This window comes from Drosophila navojoa, chromosome 5 (assembly GCF_054131105.1).
Source record: "Drosophila navojoa isolate 15081-1374.11 chromosome 5, UAZ_NAV_1.0, whole genome shotgun sequence".
NCBI classification, from domain to species: Eukaryota; Metazoa; Arthropoda; class Insecta; order Diptera; family Drosophilidae; genus Drosophila; species Drosophila navojoa.
Window position 1 is genome coordinate 21,293,183 of NC_142893.1, and position 23,646 is coordinate 21,316,828.

Here is a 23,646-nt window from a genome sequence, read left to right on the forward strand (position 1 = left end):
TGTGTTGCGACCGGGCTTAGCCAGGCCAACGTGTACAACAGCTAGGTGTGAGGGCATATGGTTTCCCTTGCCCCTTTTGATCCCCTCTAATACATGGGAATAATACTCAAGAGACAGGCAAATTTTCTATTAATATGGCTATAATTTATGGATAGATAAATACTTTCTACATGCACACAGAGGGAGTGGGAGAGAAATTATAAATTGAAGTAGCCCGATTGACTTATTCCTGAGCCCCACATTATAAATTCTGATCAGTTTCGTTGCTCGCTTAAATCGAACTTATATTTACTTGACACTCGCAGGCCCCATGATGGCTGCCTCCAGTTCGCAGTTCATTTGATCCATTGGACACAGTACACACAAACGTGGCGGTAGAATGGTCCTGGCTAAGTCGATATTGGTCGCTCTGGTGGCCTCGTTTGGTGGGTTCATTGTTGGCGTATCCCTGGGGTGGTCGGGGCCCATCGGAAGCGTAAGGTGCATCGGCGCGTCATACGTGTTCCAGCCGAGTCCCGTGCACTGGGCATTCATATGCTCGATCATTGCAGTGGGTGCCGCTATCATGTGCGTGCCCGCGGGCATCATGATCAGCTCGTTCGGCCGGAAGCCGATCATGATGGGCATGGTGCTGCCGAGCATCGCCGGCTGGGCCCTCATCATTAGCGCGGAGCACCTGAGCATGATGTACATCGGCCGACTGCTGATTGGAATGGGCAACGGCGGCATCGGCGTGGCCGTCACCATATACAACAATGAGGTGGCCGAGCTGCACATGCGCGGAATGCTGAACTGCTTCTTCAACCTGATGCTGGTCCATGGCACTCTCTATGCCTACCTCCTGAACTCGTGCCAGGACTTACAGACGTACAACTTTGCGTGCGGCCTGCTGCCTCTGGCCTATGCCGGCATTCTTATATGGGTGCCCGAGTCGCCGGTGTACCTGGTGCAGCAGAATAGGAACGAGAAGGCCAAGGCCACCTTGCAATGGCTGCGGGGCCCCAATGCAAACATTGAGCGAGAAATGCTGGCGATAGCGACCAGCCACCAGCCGGAGAGCTACAGCACCAAGGAGGCGCTGCGCGAGAGGGCCACAGTGAGGAGCCTGCTGGCGGTGATCGGACTGATGCTGTTCCAGCAGTTCACGGGCATCAACGCGTATGTCTTCTACATGAAGCTGATGTTCAACGAAGACAACTACAAGGCGTCCATACAGCTGTGCATTATTGTCTTTGCCCTTGCCCAAGTGGTCGCCGCGTATGTGACCGCATTGGTCATTCAGAAAAGCGAGCGCAAGCTCTGGCTCTTTGTGTCGGGCCTCGTGATTCTGCTGGCCTCCATTCTCCTGGCGCTGAACTTTCAATTTCTAAGGACCGCCGACTCCAAGTGGCTAATAGCCTCCGCCACCGTCATGTACAGCGCTGCACACGGCCTGGGCGTCGGGCCACTCGTCTGGGTCGTTATGATCGAGATGTTCTCGGAGCGAGTGCTGCCCATTTGTGATGCGATTGTCTCGACTTTCTCGTGGATTTTTGTTTTTACGATAGTTTCTGTGTTTCCATTCGCTATCACAAGCGATTTTCCTGCCCTCATCTTTGGAGTATTTGCGGCATTTTCTTGCGGAGGGTGTCTCTTCACTATCACGTACATACCGGAAACACACAGTAAAAGCTCGAAGGATCCATAGACGACAGTTCTCTTATTTTAAATGCTGACTTGGATCTGGATCTGGCAAGGCCCGGGCGGTGAGCTACCGCTCCTGTCTGTGGGTGCGGTGACTTACACAACCAAATAGTAGCGATTGAAAATCTAAAAGCGTTGCCAATCCCTGAATTTGTATTTCCGACAAAAGTTAACACATTGTACAAAATCAAATAAGAAATTCGTTACACCAAAATGCACGCAACGACGCACTTAATTTCAAACAGGATTTACGAGGTTGACAGACATTTAACGTGCCGAGGGAGACGGCATTTATAAAGAGGGAACGCTCACTCACACACACACACATACATACAGTGCTTGTCTCTTTGGGCTGGGCTGTTGCGCTTGCGCAGCGGAAACTGTGAAAAGAGCAAATCGCTTGTGACGAAACGGAATTTTCAACGCTCGGCAACGAACCGAATAGATGCAAAAACTACTAATGAAATGTCCTTTGAGCTCTTTGAACTCGCAGCAAGAAAGCAAATGCGAGCTGCTTCTGTCAGTGTCTTATGTGTGTGTTAGTCTGTGTGTGTGTGTGTGGCATATCGAATGGCCTAAGCAGAGTGATCAGAGCGAGAGATAGAGCGAGAGAGAGAAGCAGCTAAGAATGGTTCGCTTCATTGCATTTGGCTATGGCGAGCTGAGAGTTGGCATGTTCCATAATTTGTTGCATGCAATGCGTTGCAATTTGCTGGCCCAGCCTTCTGTGCTCGCCCTCCTCGAGTGCTCTGGCTGCAGCATTAATATTCAATTTTCTGAGTGTACTTAGTGCAGCTTAGATGCGATTCAGCTGCATCTGCCCCAATTAGTTGCAATTGTTGCCATTCGCCACGGGCTCAAGTGCCGGCCAGCAACAACAACAGCAGCTCAGAGCATCTGCCTCTTGATTCACCTATTAGCTCAATTATACGAATACTCAAATATTGCATCAACCGTGCATGCAACATGATAAATTGGTTACCTAAGTGATGGGCACGAGAGTAAGCCCACAAGAGTTTAGAGCAACTAGGCCAGGCTAAAACTTACAGAATGATTAAATTAACTTATTCAAGAGAATAACAGAACAAATCTATCTGATAATATTTATTTTATTTCAATATTCTTATTCAAGTATTTATTGCTCTTTATATTATGTCCTATAATATTGTAATAATTGTAGCTTTTTCAAATACAGTTATTTAAATGTACTGAAGATCAATATTAAATGATAATATAATTTATCAATATATTTCCTTTAATATTGTTATATAAATATTTACTGAGAAGAATATGAGAATTGCTTAACTATTTTATACTTATTTATTGAAGACCCATATTGAGAAATAATGCATATAATGATATACTTATCGATCTATTAAAAGAATATAATATACATACTCATTATTTAAATATACATATTAAACAAGAATATGAAGTAAACTTTATTAATTCATGAGGTTATTATAAGCCCATAATGTTAATAACAATATGTATTGTAGAAGAATATTAAATAAACAGTTAATGATAGCCTTCTAAGTCTCTCCATAGGCTGTACAAATATTTTCCATTTGCTCTTCTATTAGTATATCTCAATAGAGCTATTCTACTTTTCCGACTAAAGCTAGTAAAACATTCAGATTCTGAAATAATAAAGCAATAAAGAGTTAATTAATCAGCGGACTCAGCAGAATTAAATAAAAGAATATTACGAGCTTATCGATATTATTAACTTGAAAATAGTCTCTCATATTCCCCTATCTAGTCTATCTATCTAGTCCTTAAATGTAAGCAAACCAACCAGCAGCTTGAAAGTACTGCGAAAACAGAGTAAAAACAGTTTCTGAATATCTTTCGAATAATATTGAATGTGAGGAAGTTTTCCCGAAGACGTTGTTGTTTCTACTTCACCTGAACTGACAGACGAGCAGCTGTGAAGGGTTCGCCCTGTGCATGGCTACTGGGGAATATGCTGGAAATGTGCTTTTGTTTTCGTTTTGACAGGCAGCTGGCTTGCACCTGAGCAAAACCGCAAGATGCGTAAACAACAGTTAGTTGTGTTTAATTGATAAACAAAGCAGAAGCAGAAGCAGAAGCAGCAGAGGCAGGAGCAGGAGCAGCAGTAGCAGCAGGAGCAGGAGGAGAAACAACTGCAGTAGCACAAGTCCAGCACAGCACGAGCCTGTCACAAGACAGAGGGCACGAGACCCTGAAGGCTATTTGACGCAGCTTGAAATACATTTGGACCAAAATATTTGCAACGTATGAGCTGCAGATTGCCGATTGTGAAATGCATTTCCATGAAGCAGCAGCAGCAGCGGACACGGACAATGGGCTCTGCCAAGGGACTACCGAAACAGCAGCAACGGCAGCCTTGAAATTGCATTTTACGACTGGACATTAAGAGGGACCAGTTGCAAATGCAATGCCCAGCAGAATCAGCAGCAGCAGCAGAAGCAGCGGCAGCAGCAGCCACAAGCGTGCCAAATCAAGCGACCCATGCCAAGTTGACATTTTCCAAGCTACTAACTAGTCAACGGCCCAGGGCAGGAGTCGGGCTGCTGCTGTCCTTCGTTTCCCTTTGCTACGCGCATGCGTGGCTAATCGTGGTACGTGTGTCCAGTTTTTGGCGGCGGGCCTGGGCATGCTGCACGCGCCTTTAGTCACAGCAAATTATGACAGGATGAGTGCAACGGCAGCTAGGCAACGAGCGCAGCACCTTGAGCACGCCATTTAGTACACCCACCTGGTAGCCCATTATCCATTATCCTTTGGCAACAAGAAGCGTGGCTAATGCGTTGCCAGCTAGACAAATGTCGCATCTACTCAACAAATGTATACAATATTTCAGCCCAATGTTAATCTCAGCTAAAGAAAGAAGCAGAGCTTAGATAATGGAAAGAACGAGAGAGCGCTAGACATAAAGGAATATACATAATATTGAAAAGAACAAGGAACAGCAAAATGAGAAGCGAGGAGCGCGAGAGACAACTGAAAGAGATAGAGAGTGAGTTAGAGTGAGAGAGGTTGAAAATGCCGTGAAGTTGTTTATTAAATACATTCAAGTAATTATATATAAATCTATATAAATAAGTATGTAACAAGAATTACAAAAACGTCTATTATAAAGGAAAGATATTAAATTTGATTTATCACTAAAAAAAACTGAAATATATATTTATATAATCAATGTTTAATACAAAAAAATTTATTATTTATTTATTGTTTTTTTTTTTTTTGGCTTTTATACTTTATAATTTTGGGGTTCATTTCAATAAAAAAACTTATGTTTTAAGACTTATGTGAGCTGGATGTATCAATGGATATAAAATGCGTCTGAACTATGCTCGAGTGCTAGGTATATTTTTCAATTGAAGAATGATTTGAATGTTCTAGTTTGGTCCTTTCAATTTTGTGCGAGGAATGATAAAGAGTATAAAAAACAAGTTATTATGCATTCCCCACTCAAGCAGTTTTACTTGCCTGATATAGTACAAAACAATGAAGCTTAAAATCGGAAACAAGTCAGACTAGAGTTCACAGTATATAGCTTATATCTAAAACTGTTTTATTTCTTATATAAACATATTTATACTTACATTTTACTTATATATATTTCGCCGTTTACTGTTATTATTTTTATTAATTACGAAAAAGGGCCTAATTGCGCAGAGAGCGTACAAGGGCCTGTTCGGCATCAGCTGTTGCTGGGTTCTGCCTTGAGCCTTTGAGGCTTTAGCTTCAGTGGTTGCTTCAGCTTCAGCTTTGGCTTTGGCGTTGGCTCTTTGACGTTCATTGCCGCATTGCCACATTGACGCGTTCACACCTTGATGCCTGTTGGGACCAGGGCCCGCAGCGGCACTTACAAACAAGTTTCCCAAATATATATATATACTTTTCTTTAATATATATACATTTTAATATAAAAATTGCGGCTATTTAAGCGGTGCACGCCCCAAAAATATAAGAAGCCAAGTGCAACAGGCCTGTTGCCAGCTGCTGGCTGCCCTTTGGAGCAGATTAAGGGCAGGCGATGAATCGCTTTGAGTGCTTCATAAGTCCACCTGCTCTGTGGCTCTGTGTTATCATTCATAATTTTGCACGCTTGTGATTTTATTGCCATGAAATTGCCAATAATTACGAGCAAACGAGCCGCAGATTCTTACCCAGATTCTTACGCAGATTCTTGCGCAGATTCCGTTTAAGGGTATATTAGCTTTAATCTGCAATGCTCATTATGCCGCTGAAAACTTTGTTGCAACTTTAAGTTGGCTGCAAACCGAGGCAACTTTGTCTCCGACTTTGCTTGATTTTGATTCTGTTCCGCATTCGCATTCGCATTCGCCTTGTGATTCTCATTCTCATTCTGATTCTGAATCTGATTCTGATTCTGATGCAGATTCAGTTTCTGTTTCTGTCTCTGATTCCGTTTTTTGCCATCGGCTTTGGCTGTGTTTGGCACAAATTGGCTTAAGCCCGCGGAAAACGTTTCTCATCAGACTATGGCAAAAAGTTTTCCGGCACTTTTGTCACAAGTTTTGCCAACTCTCCCCTGGCCCCGTTCCCTGCACCCGGACGGCTCTTCGCCCACTTTGGCTCTCTGCGTGCGTAATTGCATTGCATGTTGCGCTGCATTAAACATTTCATAATTTTATTTGCTTGCCTTTGTCATTGGCTTACGTTTGTTATTTGGCAGTTTTCCACAAAAGTTTTTCATCACTCGCGTGTTTTCATAAGCTGTCCACAAAAAGCACGAAAAACCGCCAGGCTTCAGCAACGATTTGCATATCATTTCTGCCTTTTTTCAGCTCGTAAACACAAAGAAGGGATTTCGTATTAAAACTGTCGACAGGTTTGGGAGTAGTTAGCGCTCTGTCTGGCAATATTTCTGAAGCTGTCCCTTTAACTTTTAATTTGTATTTTAATTAATTTGAAAATACATGGGAATTATACTAACTGAAATTATTGATATATATTAAATGTTTGTACATATATAGCATAATGTATGTACATACATATATGGAAGATTTATTATTTGGTTGATTTATTGAATGCTATTAGTAAAGAAGTCCTATGAAATTGCAATCACTTGAATAGTAGCATTGTAATAGTAGTAGTAGTAGTAGCAGAAGTAGTAGTAGTAGTAGTAGCAGACGTAGTAGTAGTAGTAGTAGCAGAAGTAGTAGTAGTAGCTATTACTTATTTATTTATTTATTTATTGTTATCAAGAATTAATTCTAAATAACAATTTTAAACCAGAGCGACAAAGGCCTTCAGGCAAGTAGTAGTAGTAGTAATAATAGTAGTAGTAGAAGATTTCAGTCAAAAGAGTACCGTGATTCTATCACAACTTTTAAAAGCAGTAAAATAGTAGTGCAAATTATTCACTAAAATGGTAGTAGAAGTAGTCAATCTCAGTCATTTCGATAGTAGTAATCGTAGTAGCGAATTTTATCAATCACATAGAATCACACATAGTCACATAAACAGTAGTAGTAGAAAACAAGTAAGTAAGCTCTAGTCGAGACAGCTCGACTAGGAGATCCCCTGAACCCTACAGGCAACTGATATTTCAATAATAATTAGCACACACACACGCACTCACACACGCACTCACACATACAAATACACGCACACACACACGCATGCAAACAAACACACGCGCACATACACACTCACATATACAGGCGATTGCGCTTTGGTTGCGCTGCAGTGTTGGCAATATAATGAGAATTTATTTGTTAAATAATTTAATTTCTAGACGTACGATCGTAATTAAACTTTTAGAACGTAATCATGATGTATAAATGTATGTGTATACCGAAACTCAAGTCTCTAGTATTTGATATACGACTTCTACAAAGATGATGGTGAGGGGGTGGATATAGGGGCGGGGGGTAAATTTTAACAAAAACCGAAATTGTATAAAATACGTGTTAATATATATTTAAAATTTGGACACTCTAGCTATAATGATGTAGGAGATATCATTTTTTAACTGACTTTCGATAAGGGTTTTTATCGATAAAATAATATCGGAATGAGTTATCGTTTTTTAGTGATAAACTCGATATGCGCGCGATATATACGGACATTTTAAAAAAAAGTTGAAGTCTCTAGCTCTTATATCTTCTGAGATCGACGCGTTCATACATACGGACAGACGGACGGACGGACGGACGGACAGACAGACAGACGGACAGGGCCAAATCGACTCAGCTCGTCGTGCTGATCAAGAATATATATACTTTGTGGGGTCTGCCACGCCTCCTTCTGCCTGTTACATACATTTCAACAAAACCATTATACCCTGATTTCCCATTTTCAATGTGTTCAGGGTATAAAAAAGAGTGCAGTGCTTCCATCACTACTTTTAAGAACAGTAAAATATTGAAGTCTAGTCACTAAAATGGTAGTAGTTCTACTAAGAGTGAATTTCAGTCACTTAAATTGTTGTAGTAGCAATAGTGCATTTCATTAGTAATATAGTTGGGAAGTTTTAGTAGTCTTTATAATAGTAGTAAATTCCAGTCACTAAAATAATAGTAGCAGCAGTAGTAAATTTCAGTTGCTAACTGGGTGCGATGTTCCATTACTACTTATAAGAGGAGGTAAGTGAAGTCCAGTCACTAGAAGGAACGTAGTAGCAGTGAATTTCAGCCACTTAAATAGTAGTTACGTGCTTTCGTTTAAATGGCAGTAGCAGCAGTAGTGAATTTTAGTCACAAGGATAGTAGTAGTGAGTTCCAATCAATAAAATAGTAGTCAAGTTGAGTTCCTATAAAAGTAGCAGTAATCTGTCTATCAAGCGTAGGCCAGACTATTTAAAGCTATACTAGGTTTTCTTAGCAAGCTTTAAAATTTGAGATAATATTTGCTAGACTTTAAAATAAAATTTCTTTCAGTTTTTCGATTTCCAATTACAAACTAATTTCAAGCTAAACTACTTAAACTGCGTTTTCATAAAGCTCTAATAATTATCAAACTTAACTCAAGTATGCTGAGACTTGTCGAAATGCTACCAAGTCGTTTCGACTGCCCACTTTCATCTGTGCGTAGCCACTTGAGCCTCAACGTGGGAACTAAACAGCGCTCGATATCTATGCGTTGCAATATATATGCGATTGTTCTGGCTGTCAAAATATTGAAGGCAAGCCGAGCTGAGGAGAATCTCGTTTCAAATGTGCCGCACAAATTCGCAAACTCATCATCATCGAAATTGAGAAGCGTGGAGAAGGGCGTCAAATAGAAAATAGATAAAACAGAAGCCGAAAGAAAGAAATGTAACAAAAAACACAAATACAGAAACGCACCGACTGATGGAACTTCCCACCTTTCTTAACTAATTTGCCAAGGTTGAACGATGCGAGAACAATGTGGCCAAATGTTAATGTCTTCTAATTGCTACAAGCCACACACAGAGTGAGAGAGAGAGAGAGAAAGAGAGAGAGGGAGAGGCGGCGGCGGCTCTTATGTGTCACCTTAATACGATTTCGAAGTTCGTCCACACAAAAACTTGTCAACTCGTCATCGTTTTTGGCTTTGCGTGTGGCACAAAACTCCCCATCAACTGCCCTCAGCTCCTACTGTTTGGTTTGGGCTGCCTGGACAATAATGCTGTGTCGGCATCTTGGGAAAAATGTCGCACACGTCGTTGTCGTAGTCGTTGTTATTCTCATTCTCATTCTCATTGTCATTGTCATTGCTATTGTGATTGTGATTGTCGCATAGAGTTTGCCTTATACTCTGCACTCATTGTCACCTGAGCATTCGGTCTACTCCCGAGTCACTTAGAGGCTCTGGCCGCTGCCTTTTAATCGCACATCCTACCCACATCTTTGCTTGCTTTGCCGCTCGATTTGCTTTCATTCGAAACTCATTTGGCTGCACTTGCGCATCCCTAAAGTGTTTTGCCAGCAACAATTTAGCCCTCGCTTAGGTGGGCTCGTCGCTTCCCTGCTTCCCCTGCTTCTCCTGCACACATTGTGCTCACATTGTTCGACTTTGCGCAATTGTTTGCGCTCAATTGCCAAAAATTGTTTGAAGCCTTCCGTCGTTGCTTTAAGGCGCTCAGCCCGAATCTGCCTGCCTCTCGCTCCTCTCCCTTTTTTTAGGCATCTGCCCTTGCCTGTTGGGTTTGTGTGCGGTCCTTGCCTGGGAATCGCTGCAGCTCAGAAAACATTGCATTTTCGGCATCGACTTTGCATACACTTAAAATGATGTGCACTCGACGCCCCGCCGCTAACGTCGCTGACTAGACCAGCCACCAGCACTGCACAGTGGTACAAAGCACAATTGTTCAATTTATATTATAGCAGAAGTTTAAATTTGTTTGTTAATGAAATTGTTTAAGTTATTTCTAGATTTATGTATATGCCTTAATTTACAATTTATAAACTTCATTAGAAATAAAAATTATAGTCTATTAGGTATTTCTCAATAAAAAATATACATTTATTTTCATTAAAGATCACAGAAATTAAATTTAATAATTACATAAATTTTTATTAAATGCATATTTTATTATTATATTTGTTTTTATTAAGATTTCGACTTTACATTAATTATATGTCTTTTTTAATATATTAAAAATTTATTGAACTTCAATCTGTATCACTGCTCAAATTCTAAATATTCATACAATTTATAAAATTACTATTTTATTTAAAGACCATTTTCACCTCATGAGCCATAAACAACTAGCTACACACTTCTATATAGTATATATATATATATATATATATATATATATACGGTCCTATATCTCTTCATGTCCCAATCTTCTAAGATAATCTTAAATAACTTTTCATATTCATATCCTATTAAATTCTGAGAAGAAACATGATTCACTCTAAATTAATATTCAAATCATATTTTCTTAAAACAGATATGAAGATCGGATGTAAATCTAGCCTCACTGTCTTAAATTTTCTATATAGTATATATATTCCATGCTCTCCATATCATTGCTCTATCTGATGATCAATAAATATATTTCGCCCCACTGTACGGGGTACAGGGTACGCATGCATATACACACACATGGTAGCACGCACGCACGCACGCACTTTGTGCCACTGTGGCTGCAGCTGAAGCTGAACTGTTTTGCATGATTGACTGTTTGACATAATGAAACGCATGCAGAAACAAGCAGGCGAGGCGTAGCGAACGAGCAGGAAGAGGCCAAGTAACCAGATTTTGGATGCCCACGCAGCGTTGTTGCATTTGCAGTGGTAGTAATCATAGTTGTTGTTGTGGTTCCTGTTGTTGTTGTTGTTGTTGTTGATACTAATCAAGTGCATTGCTGCTTGGAGCAGTGGGTGGCAATCTGTCATTCAGCTGGTTGCCGTATTGTGGTTTTTGCCAGCTGATTTTCTTTTATCAACGTTGAAACAGACGGCAGTCTATGATTGCAAACGCTCATCGCTGTCATTGTTGTTGTTGCTGTTGCTGTTGCTGAGGTTGCTGCTGCTGCTGTTGGGCCTTCTAATCAGTTAGTGCACCGAGCACAAGGCAGAAAGTTGGTCAGCGGTCGGTCAGAGCGGCTAATGAAAATGAAAATCTGTGTCAATGCGCATTGTTTGCATATCGCACAGCACTCTTGCTACCAAAAATTGTGTGTTAACTACAGTTGAAGTTCGATATTGAGTTCGCCATTGAGTTCGATATTGAGTTCGAGTTCGAGCTGTGTCAACAGCAAAGAACACTCTTTGGAGACTTTTCATTTTCTCAATTTTCTTTTGTTTAGCATAGAAATTAACTGGCGACACGCTCCGGTGTTGGGTGGGCTCTGCTGGTTGCCGCTCAGGTGTAGGCAGCGGTGAATCACACACAACACTTCAAAGAGCATATGACAGGCATTTTTCGTCGTCGTCGTTGTTGTTGTTGTTGTTGTTGTTGTTGCTGTTGTTGCTGTTGGTGTTTTCTGTCACTTTACTCGCTTATGTGTGTGGGCTGCTCAAAAGCCAGTTCCAGTTCCAGTTCGCGACGAGACTATTAAAGACAAACGCCCACCGTTTGCCAGGTCTTGAGGTCTTCAGAGCGAGCCGACGAGCCGCATGTGACTGACATGCATTTTTCTTTTCTTGAATTTCGACTGACACTGAAGTGATGAAAGTGTTTCACAATCAACTAAGACACTGCAGGCGGCAGCATCACAGGTCACAGCCCAGCCACCAGTTGAGAACGACCAGAGAATACCCTGTAGGCAAACATATACACTAAAGGTCAATTGGAAAGATTTGAATGAAATACATTTTGTTACATACAAAATATAAATGAAGTAAATTAATATAAATTAATTCAAACCACAATATATATAAAGCTTTCATATTTAGCATAGAATATTTGAGATGAATTGGAAATTAAATGGATTATTGGCTAAAATTACCTGAACTATGCCCAGATTATACCCAATTTTACTCATATCAGGGTACAGGGTATGGAGTACCAAAATATAGTCACACATTGGCACACACACACATCTCAGACACCCACACACACACACACACACACACAAAAACACAGTATAGGACGCCCTGAGGTCTGCCGGCGCACAGCTAGAAGCAAAGTGAGAGTAACCCAAAGTGCCTGTTCATCATACGCAGCCACGTCCTGCTCGGGGCGTCACTAATTTGTGTCACATTTCCTTTTGTCCTCTCGTGCATTTGCTACACTTGTTACACGGTTCACACGCCGCATGCCTTACATCTTCCGGCCGACGTCTTCTGGCCTTTGTTTGCGTTTGTCTTTTTGGCAATGATTTTTTTTTGCGGTAGGTCGACATCATCGATCGAGCGCTCCGACTCTCGGCCATTCATCAATGCCGCCAGCCATCTCTAATTGCCGATTCGTTACGAAAATGTGTGCGACTACTAGACAATCGTCCAGCCAGCCGCTGCGGCACCCACTCTCTGAAGATGACACACTGTGTGGGCGAACTAGCTTCCGCATATTAGGACAGACCCAAGCTGTAATCCCAGCAGCCAGCTCTAGCTGATATAGCGCTCTGCAGTTGCTGAATGTATGAAGAAAGAATCGTTAGTTTAAGTTTAAGTTAAACTAACGATTGCTGAATGTATGAAGAAAGAATCGTTAGTTTAAGTTTAAGTTAAACTAACGATTCTTTCTTTAAATAGTAAAATATTATATCTTATCAGAAATAAAATTTTAGTTTTAGTTCAATTATTATAAATAAAGATAAATATATTTTATTTCTTATAAAAAAAAAAAAAAACAGTTTCCACTTTATATAATGCATTTTTAAGTTGAATATAAATCTGATTTAGTTCTAATAATAGATAAATTATTTTACTATTTTTGTATTACTTAAAGCCCACGTCTCTTTATATTTAAAAAATATTTTGTCTGTGTAGAAATTTTTCTATTTATTAAAAAAAAAAATAAAATAAAAAAAAAAAATAAAAAAAATTTATTTAGAGACTGCTATAATTTATTTTAAAAGATTAAAGGTGCTTATACACCACAAATAATAGTGAAATAACTCAGTTTCAGCAGTCAGGCTTGGCTTACTCGTACTTTGTGAGGGGCTGCCGTATTCTATTGAAACATCAGAGGTCCAGATCATATTCTATATAATATATTGCATTAAATTTGACGCCAGACTGAATAGAATGGATTGGAGAATATTCCAATGCTGACTAGATGGTAGTAGCTCAGTAATATATGTATATGCATACATCAATATATCATCAGTGCGGAATTCTTGTCTGACAGCATTCTATCAGATTACCAATAAAAGAGCTGCACGTGATTCACTCAATTCTCCATTACTTAAATCCACAGTAAATGCAGCGATTCCCTATCAACCAACACTACTAAACTAGTCAGAATTAAAATACTTCATCATGCTGGCTTATCTTCAGCTGTGGGCACAGGCTGGTCCATGATTAAATGCATAATTCACTTGCGAAAGAGCAGTTCCCTATGCTTAGCCATGCATACAGTAGTTGCCAAGCACCAACTGCAACTGGCCCGGCAAGCGAAATGGGAATGGCGGTGCTCGGGTTTCAGAAGGGGGCTTCACCCACTCGGCAGGGCAGTTTAATGTGCATCGGCGAACGCTTTTGGCCATGATTTGGCGTATGCCATTTAATCGCAGATAACAGCAACACCTGCCGCCGCTGTTGGCTCCTGCAGCGCCAATAAACCGATAAAGAACAGCCGCGATGCGCGCACTTCCTGTTTGGGAGGCCTCGTCGCTAGACCTGGTAGCCGGCCAGGCCTTCGCCTGGCTTAAATCAAAATCACTGCAGCAGCAGCTCAAATCGAAGTCCAAGTCCAATTCGAATGCGAAGGCGAAGTTGATGGCGATCCGGCTGCGTCTGCTGCTGGCGCACAAAATTAATTAAGTTGACTTCTGGCATTGGCAATGGACTGACTCTCTCTCTCTCTCTCTGGCAGCGGAAGTCGTCTGTTATGTTCTATTTGGTTTTTCCGTTGTGCGGAAATTATGAAAAATGAACGGCCAGCTAACGAGCAGTCCGCGCTATACATACATATTACACATACATAAATACATATCGTACACAGCGCGCCGCCCAATCAGCCGCACATGTTGCAGGCGAATACTTTGCTGAGCTTGAAGCGAGCGTGGGCGGCGAGTTTCAGCACACACAATTGATGAATTGTTAAGGCGCCTTGATAAATGGAGACCCAGTTGGCAAAACAAACAAAAGCAGTTGCTCGACAGCTGTGTGAGGTCCCCAATTCGAAAAGTGCTCCACTAATCACTCATTAAAGAGCCGACAGACAGAGAGACAGACAGACACACACACCTCAAATGCAATCAGCTTTTGTCTGGCATGCACCTCGAAAATACTCAAATGTCAACTGTCTGCGGTATCAACGACTTTCCTATCTCTGTATCTCCGTTACCAACAACAGCAACAGCAACAGCAACAGCAATAGCAACAACCAACAGAATTCTGTCCACTAAACTGTCACTGACAATTGGGCACAATATTGACAGACAGTTGAAATTCTTTTTTTTTTTTTAAGTCGAAACGAATCGCTTAGATTTAAGATTACAACACATTAACCTGCTGTCAATGGGCCATATCTAGGGGCACGGCTCGCCTTCGATTCCCCAAAGGGGGAAATGACTCTCAATGTTTGGCAAAACAATTGTAGTGCTGAGTAGAAGTCATGACTGGGCTGCAGCTTGTAGAGATAAGTGTTGGAATATAGCAGTATATAAGGCAAATAGTTCTCAAAAGTGTTGGAAAGTTGAGTAAGTAGGTACAGTGTTGGAAAGTGGCATTTAGAAAACCAAATAAATACATAAAAGCTAAAAATGAATGTTAGATAAAACTTGGTTGTGCTGGAATGTATAAGCGAGGAATATATTTTACAGTGTTGTTAAGTACAAACGAAAAATGTTAATAGAAGTGGAGAGTATGTGAATTTGACAGATAGATAATAGAATTTGTAGGGCAAGAGCTCAGCTGAGTTTCAGCTGAGTGTTCAATTCCATCCAACTGAGAGCAATTGAAACGCAATGCATCGAAGGACTAGATAAACAGAAGAACTTGTTTAAATAGAGATTTTAAACTGGTGAGCCCATCAACCCTTATAAGTAATCAATTAATTAAAGTAAACTGTAAGATAATAGTAGTAATACTCTACGAAAATCCCAAGGCACAAGTTGTCAGTGCTTAATTCTCTAGTTAACTTTATATGAAGTCCAATCGAGAATAAAAAATTGGTAAATATAGAAATGATTTTTAAAATAAAAATAAAAACAAAACTAAATGTCTACTTTTTATAAAAAATAGAAAACCCCTCTATCAATCCTGTACAAGCATATCTCAGTATCTCAACTCTATTAAGCCCTTTTGAGTTGACTTTTTTCACACTTAAATAGAGACCATGTTTGGGAGCTTCTCCGAGCCCGTTTTATGCCGATATCGTAAATCAAATCGAGAGGCAACCCCCAACAAAGTGCTTTCGCTTGTTGCTCGCATCTTATCGCATCGGGCAGCAGATAGGCTCGATGGGTGTTACCAGGCTTTGGTGTTTGGGGCGACACGCACCGCAATTCATTCACGAAAGTAACACTTGTAATAAAAATTAAAATCAAATTCGATTTTTATGATGGACGCACACCACAGCAATTGCAGCCAGATGACAGTGGGGCCACAACTTTGTAGCTGCATAAAATGAAGTTTTAAAGCCATCATTAACATTATCAGTGGGACCTAATATAGTCGGAGTCATAGATAAAAGAGTGCGAACAAAGACAGCGCGGGAATGAGATAGAGAGAGTGAGAGTGGGGGATCAACGTTTCAACTTTAACTTTCCTTTGACGCCCCACCAAGCGGACGGCTGGCTTTTTTTCGGTCTCTTTTTACGAGCTCGAATTAAACGCGATTTGTGAGCTGGGTGTTCGACATTTGTTGTGGCTCGTTGGCTCTGTGTTTAATTAAAAAAGTAAAATCGGGTTAAGTATTAAGCAAAAGCGCAGCATGAGCATCGCAGGGGCCTGGCCAAAATCTCGACGGCGACTGCCATTAAAATCGCGTAAATCTCGGGCCTACATAGGGCCATCAAATAAAAGTTCATTAGCTGGGCATAAAAAATAAGTAAACCAAAACTAAAACAACAACTCAAATCAACTCGCAGCAATTCGGTATGAAAGTGTTGCTTAATTTGTAACTAGACTTTGCCACAATTTTATTTTCATCTGTCCGTCTCTCTGCCTGTCTGTCTAACAGCTTTGGCCAGCCCACAGCGAGGCATTTGGCAATGTTTTTCTGGTCCAACACCAGCTGCCGATGCCAAAAAATTATGCTCGCTGCCAGTTGGCCAACAGACCAAACTGCAAGCAGCGTCTCGGTTTCGGCCAAATCCAATTTGCAATGCGTGTCACCCTCGCTCGGGCTGGAACGAAATGCCAGCAGGACAAACGTAGAGCGTGAAAATCCTTTTGGGGCACACACATACTCATACACACACACACAGGCAGGCACACCACAGAGCTGTGCGTATTGGGAAATTTCAAGTGTGAAAATTGCTTATGTCTCGGCATTCGCATCTGCAAAATGTGTGTCTAACGACTGCACAAAAAAAAAAGAAATGTGTTCAAGAAAAACCTCAACAATCATTGAAATTCCTATACAATTTTTGACTGTGCACTGCCAATTTCCTAATGCGATTAAACCGACTGAAAACTAAAGGTGCAACGCATAGCAAAATGTGTTGGATATTGAAATAAATGTTTATGAATATATGTACTTATACTTGTTTAAAATAGATGTAAAGTCTACATTTTAGAGTAGGAAAAGTTTTGAGATACTTGTAGATAATGCATAGATAATACATTTTTTGATAAATTTTAATGATAAAACTAATGTTAAATTATGTAGATCAAAGAGTTTGTGAAAATTCCTATTAGCATTCAAATTTTATACTTAATTTATCAACGTCTTCTCTGGTTCATTGCAGTTTTTAAATAATTCACATTACATCAGACCCCGCCTGGCCTTTCGAAAAATTAGGTCACGTTGTGGCCATGCAGCGGCTGCTGCTTTAATCACATTTCAATTCACATACAAAAAAATTAAATCTAAATTAAAGTCAAATTTGTGTTTCGTTTTTTACTATTTTTATTGTGGCGGTCAGGTAAGAGATGCGGACCACACCTTTAGCACGTTTTGCTGGAAACCAAAAAATAAAAGAAACAAAAAAAAAAAACACCAACGAAACTGCGACTGAACAAAGCGTTAAAAATGTATTAAGCTTTTCATAACTCACACAGAGCAAATGTTAATGAATGCTCCCCGTTGCGTTAATGAGTCAAAGCGCTGAAATTATTTGCATTCACTTTATGGCACTCAATGAAACTAAATTAAATTTATTTACACGCCACACAAAACTTTATGAATCGACTGACAGTTGCAATTAACTATAAAAAGAGCAAAATTATTAACTTTTATATGCAGCTAAAAAAAGTTGTAGAAAATACAAAAATTAACACAAAAAAGCGAAGCTAACAAAATATCAATAACAATTTACAAATGAAATGAGACTAAACCAAAAAGAACTCATTTTTTATTAATAATAAATATATATTGATAAAAATGTAGATAGATATTATATATACTATGCGCACAGTTATTAAGGGTTAATTAAAAGCCAACCGCTATGATTGATTTTTCAGTTAATAACAGTTACACTTAGTTATGTAGGATTTTTACGAGTTTTGATTAAAGATAATTGTAAAAGCCATCATTGTATGAAGAATTTATATTTGCATACATATGTAAGTTTCTAAAGTAAAAATATAGATATCATATCTTATTTATTTATTATTATTATATCATTATTTTTATTGTCTATTATTTATAAAAAAAAAAATAAAAACAAAATTAAAAAAACATATTTATTTTAGTACTTTAAATAAATAATATTTATATATTTTTCTTGTATTACTTAATTTATTTTATTATTATAATTTGTATTACATTTTTGTTGTATATTTTTTAGTTTAATTAAATTTATCATTTTAATTTTTATATTTTTTTTGTTGTTTACCCTAAAAAATCTCTTCCAGCAGCTATTAAATAAAATCTAATTATTGCTCTCAAGCGAACAGCGTCTCATTCAATTATCATAATAATAATTCAATATAAAAGATACTCTAAATAAAAATCAATTATAGACTTAACTTAAATACAATTTATTTATTCCGATATGCCAATTTAGATAGCAAGCTCGATTTAATATGCATTGGATCATTGTATTGGGCAATAGCAAAAAATAATGCGAAAAACTGCTGCAATCTGGCCAGATGGGGGGAAAAATCATTTGGCCTGGCATAATTTCCTGTTGGGCAAAAGCGCAAAATTTATGAGCACACAAAATAGCGCAGATACCGAGCGGAGTCCAAAAACATGATCAATTATAGTGCGAAATGCAAGAAATATGGCTGGCCTAAACAAATGAGCCGAGTGGGGCAGTCGGAGGAGGGAGCGAAGTTGCGAACTGCTTTACCTGAGTTGCATTTGTTTAGATTGCGAATTGTGGGCGCGGTTCATGTGAGTAATTCATTTATGCCATTGGCAGCAGTTGGCCTGGTCTAGATGACTGGCTAGCCGGCTGGCTGATTAATCGCGGCTAGTTACGAGCGGCAATTGCAAAATTAGCCATAGATAGCCGCACCAAACTGCAATCCACATACTTGCCACAGTTTTCAACACCTACGTGAGGCAACAGCAGCCGCCAAGCGAGCCATGTGCAACAATTATGCAAATGGGCTCTGTGTGTGAAAACAATGCAGAGAAATCATTACGACGACGCAAATTAATTACCAACTGCAACAGCAACAGCAACAGCAGCAACAGCAACAGCAATAGCAATAGCATTTGCAATATGTATTTCAAAAACAATACGTGAAGCTAAGCTCCTGCCACACGCGTGGGCGTGCCAGCCCGAGTTGAGAGTGTGTTTTGTGTGTCACGCTAATGAGACAATTGCAATTGCTGTTCGCTGTCATTAAGATGCAGCTTAGTTTCGTTTTGGTAGTTGTCGCAGTCAGCACAACTCCCCCTGCCGCCTGCCCCCCGCCCCCTAGCCACGCCTGCTGCAGTTCCTGGCCATGCAACATGTCGGACATGGCAGAGCACAACTACTTACAGCATGCAACTTGTTGACGTGCACACTGACTGACCCAATTCTCAGCAAACAGCATTGTCATCGCTTGTGGTAATGTGACATAAGGTGCTGCCAATTACACTGCACAACAAAGTAATTAGTTATAGCAGAGCTGCGATCAAACTGCATATGCAAAAGTGTAACTTCTGGCAACATAGAAGCTTTCTATAAAAACTTAAAATAGTGTTCGAGCTGTATACCAGAGGAATAATGCTTGATTATTTGTTATATAGGCTGACCAAGTAAAATTGAAGCTAATACTTCTTCTATTGAATTATAATTTCTTTCTTGTTGCTATTTGAATGTAAAGTCCATGCTACAATGTATTATCATTCATTCGCTCGAGTTGACATCGAGCCTATTCTGATGGAAGATCATATTTTCTATATCTATTTAAATATTGGCCAATACACTTGCAGATCTCCTACAACAAACTTTATATGGCTATTGACTTAAAAGCCACAAGAGTAGAAACTTCGCGCTTTGCAATTGTCCCACAATTTGTCATGATGACTCTCGACTTTACAACACAATTCGACAATCAACTGAGCCCCATTTTAGTAAATTTTTAAAATCACTTCCACATATTTAGCACACGTAAGCTGAGTCATTATCTAATGGCAAATCTGATTAATTATTTTAGCTGCTGCATGTTATCAGTGTCTTAGATAATTGCGAAAGTTTTGCTAATACAAATAGTATTTTTCTTTCTTGCTCAGCGTCCAACAAACAATGATCATAAAAATATTTTTGATTAGATTTTATGGGAAATAAAAATATACATGAATAAAAAAATATGATTTAAAATAATCATATTGTTCATAGATAATTATTAAATTACAATTTATTTTATTTTTATTATTTTTATTTTTATTTATTTATTTATATATTTTTTTTTAATTTAAAATTTACTTTTAGATTATTTATATAATTTATAATAATATATAATGTACATAGATAATTATTAAATTAATTAGCATTTAATTTGGAGACTCTATTATTATTGTTTTTATTAATTAATATTTATTTATTTTAATTGTATTATTTTTTTATATACTATTTTTATTTTTTATTTATTTATTTATTATTATTTTTTTTTTTTTTTATTTAACTTTTTTAGTATTCCGATGTCTTTAAACACAGTAGGTATTTCGTTTTGTTGAGCAGTGTTAAATGAGCGTGATTATAATTTAAATGAATGTTCCACATGCCTGCTGGTGTTTGTCTATCTCCGCAAAGTTTGCATCTTAATTTGTTAAATGTCTTACTCCTTATGCAGTTGTTGGGGTTTTTGTTGGGCTGTTTTTGTTGTGAATCGCCTGACTGTCTGGTCTAGTTAGGCAAATGTCATCATTATTTTTGCCAATATGCACTTAGCGTTTTTATGAACACGAGAGAGGCGAGGGAGACGAACAAGCACCAGCAGCAGCCAGCTAATCGACATCTCATATTGTTGCCAGCTGCTGCTGTTGCTGCTGCTGTTGCTGTTGCTGTTGCTGTTGCTGGTGATGCATGTGGCACGCAATTGCCATTGTCTGTGGCATATCCTTGGCCATTGAACTTGGCCGTGTTGTGGAGCGTTTCGTGACAGACTCTCCGTTGACCGTTGGCTCGCATAGTCAAAAATATAATAAATATAAAAAGAAGAAGAAGAAGAAGAAGAGAAAAAACCTACTCAGTCATCATCAATGCTTGTTTATATTTTGTAGACATTCTTCCGTTTTTCGAGACCTTTTTGGTCAGCAATTGACGACGCTTGACGTCTTAATTTTTTCTGGCTGCTGCGTTGTCAAGTTGCCAAAGCACTTCAAATGAAAAACTTCATCACAACAACTCGAGTCAGAGTCGGACTCAGAGACTGGGACTCTGGATAATACACTGTGGCACTGTGAAGTGCATGTGTGTGTGTGTGTGTGACTGTGTGTGTGCGTCTTCTACTATACACTTGACGGCGTCTCGCTGCATACATTGGTTTTTGGTTACTTCCCATTAATTGCAATTGCGTGTCTAAAGCTTGGACCATTGTTTGTTTGTTTGTTTCGTTTTGTGAGGCTCGGTTTGGCTGCTGCCAATAATGCATTCTGCTTCCTCTTCTTGCCATCTATACAAATAAACATTGATCTTGAAAAATTATATTTACCCAACTCATCAGCAAGCGTCATCAGGCGACGCATCAGTCACTGTTTTCTTTGCTGATTGCCACGCAGATGCCACTCGGCCAACTCTTTCCTCGCCCAACTCTTCGTGTATTGAACTACTCCTCATTTTCGTTTCGTTTTTCGTTTTTGCAAGGTGTTAATATTTGCTTATTAAATACGAGACGTTTTTATGGGCTTTGTGTAAACAGGGCGCATATGCTTAATGAGCCCAATCACGTTAATTTCTTGTGCAAATATTTCAGCCGACAGCAGAGCACAGCTCGTGCGCAAAGCTTCCCCACCTTTGACTCTATTATGCTGCTGACAGGTGCTTGCAGCTCAACAAAAAGATAATGAAATGATCATATACATTTAATTGAGTATGACGACGCTTAAACCATATACATATATGTACTTGCAAATGCAGCTGAAATAGTTTATGAGAGGCAGGGTACAGAACTTGGAAGTTAAACTAAAATAAAACGTAAATGTAACGAGATCATTCAGAATAAAATATATAGAACACATAGCTAATAATAAATAAGCATTCAGTATTTACCACGAGTCTATAATTTTTTATGAAAATCAGCGCATAATATTTATACAAAATCCCTTTTCCCAAATGGCTCGAAGTAAATGGTTTTACTACTTGTTCCTTGTTTGTTGTGTTCTTGTAATCGAGACCCACTGACTAACTAACGTGCAACAGCAACAACTCCAGCACTGATCTTGTCTATGAGCAGCAACCACAAACAAAAGGAAAAGCAACAAGAACAACAGCAAAGAATAGGCAAAAAGCAAAAATGCGGTAAATATCTGCAACCAAGTTTAATTTTACGATTTTCTTTCCATTCTTTGTTGCTGTTGTTGTTGTTGCTGTTGAAGCCGAGCCGCTTGAAGCACGTGAGCGAACAACACACACCCCCAATACATAAACTGCAACTTGTTGCACAACAACAACGACAACGACAACAACAACAATGCCGTGTTGACTACGTCATCGAAGTGGAAAAATCACTTCCGCGTATGTGACCAAAGCGAAGCAGCAGTCAAAAGAATATTTTTCGCTTGGCATTAGAAGCGAGTGAAGAAAAATTTGTGTAGAAAATTCAGTTTTTGCCATTTTCCGCTGTGGCGGGCAAAAAGAAAATGTAATGCGAATTTAAAATGTTGTCGATGATAATCTATTAATTATAGCGTCCAGCTAACGGCAGCCCAAAAGGTGTTGAGCGGACACCAAATCCATGCCGAGACTGAAGCTCAAGTTCAGCGGTTGTGTAAACGGTTTTCTGCTGCCCTTGCAACATTCAGAGGCGTATATTGGCTTCGAAACGAGCAATGGTTTTGCCTTGGCGAGCTGCTTTAAGGCGAATTGAATGAATTTTTAACTCTGACAGAGTATTACACAGTCGGATATCGCTCTCTGCTAGCGCATTTCTTTTCGTTATTGCTAGAAAGCCTTGGGCACACGCACCTACTGACAGAATTCTAGTTATGAAATTTGAAAATATTTAAGAGTATTCCGGCTGGGAGCATATTAGCTAAGATTTCTGGCTAGGGAATACATGTTTAAGATAATAAAAATAATAATTGAATTAATTATTTAGCATGCAATCAATGTATTAGTATGCGTAGTATTGGCTGTTATTCAATAAATATAACATTTTTCATAATACTTTCTAATTTAGTTAGATAAGAAAAATTGTATAAAATAATAAATAGTAATAAGAAATAAATTAATATCAAAATATATGCATATACCAAATTTGTTAACTTAAAATTACTAATTCTTGAATCTCTTATATTTTCAACATAAAAATCATTTCTAAAAAAAAAAAAAATTCGCTATAAGACATATTTTAGTAATTATTTTGAAATGAATATAATTCAAATAATAATACTGAATAAATTGTGCTTAAATAATACATTTTTAATCAGGAAAAATACAATATAAAATATTGTATTGTTATTAATTTTTTTAAATAAATTTTTTAATATTTTTCTCTTTGCATGTAAGCACATTGAATATTCGCTGTTAAAATCATTGCCCGTTTTTCTCGTTTCTAACTGTATGAAGTAACGCCCCTCAGCAACACCTAGACGAGCACCAGCACCGACACCACCACCGGCAACAGCAAAGCAACAAAACAGAAA

The 23,646-nt window shown here is 38.9% G+C and overlaps 1 protein-coding gene across 1 annotated transcript; it reads left to right on the forward strand.

Moving 5' to 3' along the window:
- Positions 1 to 214: 214 nt before the first annotated feature.
- On the forward strand, positions 215 to 1,897 carry LOC108652871 (facilitated trehalose transporter Tret1). Its single transcript, XM_018103068.2, has one exon. The coding sequence runs from the start codon at positions 380 to 382 to the stop codon at positions 1,685 to 1,687; it is 1,308 nt and encodes a 435-aa protein (XP_017958557.1). The 5' UTR covers positions 215 to 379; the 3' UTR covers positions 1,688 to 1,897.
- The last annotated feature ends 21,749 nt before the right edge of the window (positions 1,898 to 23,646 follow it).